Source organism: Merops nubicus, unplaced genomic scaffold (genome assembly GCF_000691845.1).
Source record: "Merops nubicus isolate BGI_N331 unplaced genomic scaffold, ASM69184v1 scaffold20220, whole genome shotgun sequence".
Taxonomy (NCBI): domain Eukaryota; kingdom Metazoa; phylum Chordata; class Aves; order Coraciiformes; family Meropidae; genus Merops; species Merops nubicus.
This window is the reverse complement of record NW_008583780.1, coordinates 1-7,936: the sequence shown is the minus strand read 5'-3', so window position 1 is coordinate 7,936 and position 7,936 is coordinate 1. Positions and strand designations below refer to the sequence as shown.

At 40.7% G+C, this 7,936-nt stretch overlaps 1 protein-coding gene across 1 annotated transcript; it reads left to right on the top strand.

Moving 5' to 3' along the window:
• Positions 1–337: 337 nt before the first annotated feature.
• PROSER1 (proline and serine rich 1) lies at positions 338–7,929 on the top strand (the record flags this gene model as incomplete). The annotated part of the gene is made up of 6 exons (XM_008942271.1): positions 338–448; positions 1,145–1,228; positions 1,810–1,888; positions 4,110–4,208; positions 4,331–4,375; positions 6,814–7,929. Coding segments are annotated over 6 exons (1,534 nt in total), but the record flags the coding sequence as incomplete, so codon positions are not given.
• Positions 7,930–7,936: the final 7 nt, after the last annotated feature.

The following is a 7,936-nucleotide window of genomic DNA, read 5'->3' as shown; positions in this document are numbered from 1 at the left end:
CTGGTGGGAGACATGCTGAAAGAAGCAGCTGCAAAAAGACAGGAGCTGTGTCATATGTGTGCAAAAAAAGGGAAGCTTCTGACAGGCATTGGGATCACGTGGAAGAATCTCACAGAATTGCAACCAATGCTGAAGGAAACAGTCTGTGTTTTAGAGAACACCAAGTGCTTAACCCCAAGTTCAGTAGAAGCAGAGGTGGCCCGAGTAGAGTTATTCAAAAAAAGGGGGTCTTTGACAGAACTTGGTCCATGCAGTCTAAATGTCATGAAACAGTGATTCATTCATTTAAAGCACTGAATTTGATAGCAAATAATGTCCTCTTTTGATTACTTTGCAGGCTTCAAAAACGGGTTGCAAGGCTCCCCATGCTATGATCTCATCCTGTGGCATGATCCCTGGCAACCCCTACCCCAAGGGCAAGCCAAGCCGCATAAATGGGATTTTCCCAGTAAGTCTGATCCTTGCTTTTGACTTTCACAGCATCCATGGTTTAGACTTCACTGTAGTACAACCAAAACCAGGATTCATATACATGGAAGGAGGAGTGGAATCAAAAGGAATTGTTTGGGGGTTTTTTTGTGCTATTCCATTTCAAGTTTATAGGGAACATGCATTGGTTTTATTTTCCTGTTCTTTCCATGTTGCTTCAAGCAAAGATTACTGCATAAGTAAGATATTGGTCATATAAGGAAAACGTTGCAAACTCCAGCAGTATTTGGCAGAATCAGGAGAGGTGTAAAGATCCTTACCTGGTAGGTTGGTAAGATGACCTGATATGGTCACTACAATACTACTGCTAATCTTAGTGTAGTTCTTGAAAAGCCATGTTAAGTATTTCCCTCTTAAGGGACTGCAAATTATAAGTTATCATGCCCACAAGTCAGAATGCAGAATTCTGTCAGAAACATGGACTGTTTAATATACTTGTTTTTACAAAAGCTCAGTGTTAGAGACCAGGCTATTGGAATGCTCTTAGTTATCATCTTACAAGCTTAGAATGCAGTTTATGTTTCCCAGCCAAACTTGGTTAAGCATCACTTTCACAATATTAAAAAACCTGAATGCTGTTTTGAAAAAAATGTCAGAAATTCTATATCATGGTTTACTTCTGAATTAATACTTAATAGTTTTTGTTTTGTTTCAGGGAACCCCTATCAAAAAGGACACAGAGGAATGTACTAATGAAGGAAAGGGAATAGCAGCCCGTATACTTGGACCATCCAAACCAGTATGTCTTAATACATGAATAAATAAATGAAACTTTAAAGAAAAAAAGCCCAACCATCAGACAATTCAGTGCCTTAGAAAGAGGTTCTAATTTCTTAACAAAACAACTGATCTGTATTTCAACATTTTTAAGCATGTGGGACAAACCTTCAGTGAACCTGATGCTACTTTAAAAGTATTGTCCAAATGTTTTATTTTCACTTTTGAGATGTTTCCCACTAAGCTGTGTTATTTTAAAGGGACAGGTGCCTTCATAAGTAATTCTTAGTTTTAAATGTGCTAAATCTTTAAAATGAGAAATCAGTCTGAGACTGCAGAAAGTGAAGACTACAAGGGAGGAAGGAGTTCCCTTTCTCACGTGTGTTCAGTATTACATTCAAATCTAAAGGTAATTTAGTGATGTTTGTTCCATTCTTCTCAGAAAGAGTAAAATATTTGCAGTCCCTGTGGATACTATGAAGAAATTTTATATCAAATGTTTTTGCAGTGAAGGACAGCTGTCTGTAGTAGTTAGCTTTTTGTCTGAGAAATGTTAGGTAATGCTTTCACTATTGCTTCTCTCATTTGTTTTTGTTTCTGTAGGCTCCATCAACCTACAATCCACACAAACCAGTCCCTTACCCCATCCCACCCTGTCGGCCACATGCAACTATTGCACCAAGTAAGGCTTCTCTGTGTTTTAGCTTCATGCTGTTGTTTCATCCATTTGCCTTTTAAGTAATAAGTGTCAAATAAGAGTCAAACATCAGTTTCTCTGACCAGGATTGTATCTGAAATCGGTTATGCTCCCTAAACATGTTCTGGGTGCTGATTTCTCCCTCTACCTGTCATGACTGCAGAGCTGATAAAAAGAGGAATATATTGACTTCTTTCTCCAACATCCACATCATAAGGAGAATTCATAATCTTGTTCTGATGACAAAATATTTCATTTATGGGGGGCATTGTGCATGTTGGATGAGACCAGGGCTGTGTCTTTGTTGTAATGTTGGACCAAGGTTTGGGCTTTGGCTTGACAAGTCTGTGGACTTGTTGCTTTTGTACCAAACTTAGGGATATGGTCAGACACAGCCCTGAATTGGGTGAAAATATGTGTGAACATGCTCAAGGGTGGTAATCTGTTTCTTAATTGAAGGGGTAATCTGTTTCTCAGTTGCTTACAGCTTCACTTTCTCTCCCATCACAACAGAGAGAAAACAGGTTCCTAAATGGAAAGTTGAAGCATGCAGATTTCTGTCTCAAAAGGGACATAGTGATTGCCTTTTCCTGTGTTTGGTCTGACTATTCCTAGCCTTGTTCCTTAGGTGACATTGAGTCTTCCTTCATAACTTCTCTCTCTTTGCTCTGCTGCATCAAGAGTTTGATTCCAGACTTTTTTGGGAGTGTGCAAGACAATTGCCATTTCTTTGCAAGAAGAGGGTGGAGCATTTATGTAGTCAGACTGGTCTTTTTGAGCAGCAGCTGAAAGCTCCTCCAAATCTTGTCACTCTGTACTGCAGAAGTTCCATGGGTTAGGAAGCTTGCTTTTCACTGTTAGGGATTTCAGGGAGTTTTTAAGGTATTTGATAAGAAAATGTGATAGAGCTCTTAGCATGCTTGTTGAAGGGTGTCATCCAACCAACTTGATATCTGCAAATCTCATTATGATCAGTTTGGGAAAATAGGCACTACTGGTGGCTCTAGTAAGCCCTGATGATTTGCTCCCAGAAAGTGTAGAGGAAACATGCAGACTAGCTCAGAAGTACCTTAAATAAATCCTATCCAAAGTAAGCTAGGGCACAGAATTTGGCCCATGGGTGGATATAAATATTAGTACATGAAACAAGCTTTTGAGGTGTCAGGGCCTTGTGCTGAAATGTGTTTAAAAAAAAACCCTCTTGTGTCAACAAAACTCATAACTGATTATATATTTATATGTATTTAAATGTGTTTGGTGAGATTGTAGATGCTGACCTAAAACTGATAGTTTTGAAGCAATGGTCAGAATGTTATTTTGGTTTCTCTCTCTTACATGTGTTGGTTTAACATTTCCTTCCTGGGTGATGCAATGGTTGTTAGCTACGTTCTGATTTTCAGCCCAGAGTTGTCATAAAAGGAATCCTAATGTTAGGTAGAGCTATTATGGAGGTGTGAAAGCAGAAAGGAGTTGGGTATGACAAACTACTGCACTTTGAGCATTGCTCAAGTGCTGCCTTTTCCCATGAAGTGTAAGTTCTTAAGCTCTTAAAATGATCATTCAGGGCCACTGTGAACTGCATACCACAGTAAGACAACAGTTTGAGTTACTCCAAAGAATAAGGGAGGGAAAAAGTTTGGGTTTTTCAATATACTAAGTTCAATAGGTATTTTATATTAAAATAATTTGAATTAATTTCTTAACATTTAAAGAAATATTGAAGGATGAGAAACTAGGTATTTCAGATGGGATGTTTTTCTCTGAATTTTCTGACCAGTGTTGAAGGTCATGATCATGGTGCTGATGTACATTTGGCTCTTTTGTTTCTCAAAGCCTTAATGTTATGGAAAGAGCTGCAAGCCTTTAAATTAGGAATAGAAAAAGAACAAATGATGCTGCAGACACTCTGAATCACTCCTCCCCTTTGAGTTTTTCAGGTATAATGGAATGGAAAGCAGTTGAGACCTCACTTTTTCAGTCTTTTCTGGGAGAACTGCCCTTACTAAAATTGGGATCACAGTTCATGTCACTCAGGCAGACCCTGGCAAAAGCCAGCATCCAGCCTGGATGATTAACTGCTCTGGGTTTTGGTGAAGGAGTGTCTTACAATCTTGAAAACCTTCTTGTAAAGGGAAAGACTCTTACTGGTTCCTGTGGGTGTGGGTTCTTCTGACTGCTGAGTCCTGTGTTGCCTTTGTTATTTTAGGTGCTTACAACAATGCTGGCTTAGTTCCAATGGCCAATGTGGTAGCTCCAGGCTTACCTGCTGCTCCTGCTGCTTACACTGCTAGTCAAGTGGTGTCAGGTAAAGCATGCACACCTTTGAAACTGCTGGGGGTATTTTCTTCTCATTCATTGTTGTGAATGGATCATTCACCCATGGAGTTTCATTTGCTTTTCAATAACAAGCTGTTATTCTCTGCTTAGAAAATGAAGACCTTTCCAGCCAGGCAAAACCTTCCCAAAATCAAGGTAAATGGCAGATCCACAGGGGGAGTTTTGTGTTGATTTCATCTTTGTTATTTGTTCAGAAAATGTAAACAACTTGTTTGTTTAGTGGGATTTTCATAAGACTCTATTCAACTACTATTAGAATAGGATCCCTTGAGAGCTGAGAAACAAATAATCTCAGGCATTTGGCACTTAGAAACATTACAATTTAGCCTTTTGTGTTAGCTCATTAAAGTTTTATATTCTTTAGCATGTAAGTATGTGAGAAATCGTGCAAAACACTAAGCCAAAATGTGCATTGCAATGTAGTGCACTGAAACACTTCAGTAATATTTTAGCAGTTGTTAAAATTCTGGACATCTATTTGCAAACTCATTGAGATTTTTATTACATGTTTTAGTTGCAAGGCAAGTGAGGAATATAAGAGAGACAGATTCTTTGTCTATAGTTTGTTGAAATCCATGTGTAGAATGTTTTGTCCCAGACTGTTACATCCAACTGTGTCTACCTGCCCTTTTGTCTATGTAGTGCACTGAAACACTTCAGTAATATTTTAGCAGTTGTAAAAATTCTGGACATCTATTTGCAAACTCATTGAGATTTTTATTACATGTATTAGTTGCAAGGCAAGTGAGGAATATAAGAGAGACAGATTCTTTGTCTATAGTTTGTTGAAATCCATGTGTAGAATGTCTTGTCCCAGACTGGTTACATCCAACTGTGTCTACCTGCACTTTTGTCTTACCCTTTAAAATACAATTATTTTTGCAGAAGAGAGAGGTGTGGGGTTTTTTTTTGTTCTTTACTTGTGTGGTGCTTTGTACACTTGGTACAAGTCATAATAATAAATCCAGTTATGAACTACTTGTACAAAAGCTTTGATAATACTTTGTTAGGTTTGACAGGCTGAGATTCTACTGAGTGTTGAGTCAGGCATATTAACAAATACCCAAAATAGGTAACATGACCATGGTGGGTTTAACTCCTGTAAATATTTCTCTGGGGAAAAAAAACAACTTGTTTTATCTTTTCTCCTCTATGTCCAGGGATGGTTCTACAGAAATGTTGTTGTAAAGAATTGCTTTATTCCCCTTTATGTGTGCATGTATTTACAGGGTAGTTTACATAGCTAAATGAATACAGTGTAAGGAACAAAATCTTCTCTTAGGAGGAGAAATTTAGCAATGGGTAGTAGTTAGCTCTGGTTTCTACTGCAGCAGTAATTTCTCTGGTGATTATCTTGGCTGTCAGGATTAACAGCTGTGATCTTTAGGAGAGTCTTCAGCTTGGAAACAGGATGAGGAAAGGGCAGAATCCTGAGCTGGGCAATCTCAGTCTAGGTTTTTGGAAAAGAATATGTAAAAGGAAACAGTTTCTTTGCAAACTTGATAGTTTGAGAGTTTCAAGATACATAAAATAAGAGTTTGTCATATCAACTTGTCCAGTGTTTTAAAGATTCTGGTGTTGGTTTTGTGTGGGTATATGTAGAATTCAGGCAAGAGAGAAATCTGAGGTGTTACAGAGTTACTGGTGATGAGTTTGACTGGTTGGATCAGTGATTTGCTTACAGTTGAACAGATTATTTTAAAAGTAAAACAAAGCATAAGAGTTGTTTGGGAGGAGGGATTAACATGTTCATATTCCACAGCAAACTAGACAGAGTGGTCATACATGCAGCATCTTCCCATTAACCTCCCCATCCCCATTCACAGTGTGTCTGCCTGCTTTCCTCCAGTTGGACTGGTGTCTCTTTGACTCTGTAGGGTTGATATAAGCTGATATTCCTAGTGCTTGCCTCAATTATAGATGCCTGACTAAAGTCTTGCAGAAATATTTGTTGATAAATTCAAGTGCTAATGTTAGTTTAATACTGTAGTGGGATACATGAACGTAAAAGTGTACCTTCTTAGAAGCAAAATCTGAAGGAAACACAGTGAAGAGAATGACCTGATTTTGAGGAGAGAAAAATACCAGCACCTGAAAGCAGCTTTCTCCAGCTGTTGACTAAACTTCTCTGAAATCATGATACTTTGAATTAACTGGTTCTGAACTAAATTCTGCCCTTCAGTGAGAGTGGATGCAGAGGAGCCCAGGTGATCTGATGCTGATGGAATATTAGATCTGGTTTGGGTTCTGCCAGATGTTAGGCACCAGAGGGAGGGTGTTATGAAGTATATTTGAGTGTCTAGCTGTCTTGCATGAGATCACAAAGAGGTAGCAGATGTCACAAAGTGTTTTCCAGAGTGGTCACCTACATGATGTACAACTTGTGTGAAGTGTTTGTACGTGCCTTTTGGTTTTGTTTTCATAGGCTGCAGTGTTCACTGTTTGTATACAGATGTTGTACATTAGCTATTGCCTGTGTATCATATTCTGAAATGCTGTATAAAATGTGTTTGTGTTAATTTCAAACATTTCTGACAGTTTCAAGTATTCTTACCAGTTTTGTTTCTTTGCAGCTTTTTCTGCACAAGCGAATCAGCTCTTTACTCCTCATGGTTCTAATCCTTCAACACCTGCTGCTACTCCAGTCCCTACCCCATCACCTGTCAAGGCAATAAGCCATCCATTAGCACCTGCAACTCCACTCATCTCTGGGATGAACATGTCTACCCCTGTCCTTCCTGTTTTCCCAGGACAGGTCTCCTCTTCCATCCACACATCTCAGCCATCCACCCCGACCCCTACTGTCATCAAATCCCTTTCGTTGCCCGGTGTTCCCGTCACATCTGTTCACAGTGCAACCTCTACCCCTGTCCCTGGAGTTTTTTCTGGGCTGGCTTCTCTGCCCAGTGCTACGCCAGCCCCGCAAGGTTCCTCCACACCGTGCGCCACGCCGGCGCCCAGCGAAGCTTTTGCATCTGCTGCTGCACCATTTGCTGGCCTCCCATTTTCTGCAACCCCTTCAATTGCTTCTGCTAATAACCCCACTCCATTGTCATCCGTTTTCCCTGGCCTCCCTTTGTCCTTGCCACCCAACGCCCAAGGGATTTCTAGTCCTGTTCCATCCACAATTGCTAATTCTCCCGCCACTACCATTCCTGGTTCGCTTAGCTTGCCTAACCCAATTTTGTCTGTCTTGAAGGGATTTCTGACATCCAATGACACTTCATTAATCAATTCATCTGCGTTACCTTCTGCTATGACAAATGAGCTTGCTTCTTTGTCTGCTCTGGCTAATCAAAGCTCTGACCCTCCCGCTTCCTCCATCAACAAATGTTACACGCCATCAGCCACCCCCACCCCACAGCGTTCCTCCACACCCGGGCTGGCCATTTTTCCAGGTCTTCCATCCCCATCTGTAGCCAATTCTAGTTCTACTCCTCCAACATTGCCTGCACAGTCACCTCTAACCACTTCGCCATCGATTATGCCAGTCAACTGTGGCTCATCGGCCTCCCTCTTGCATGGCGCCAGCCCTACTAATCCCGATCAGCAGCTCCCATCAGCCCCGGCTGCCACGACTATCCCAGTTATGGTCAAAACGGAACCCATGAGCCCGACCCTCTCGGCCTTCAAAGGCCCTTCTCATTCGGCCGGCCCCTCTCACGGCTCCCTGGGGCTGCCGGCGCTGGGCCGCGC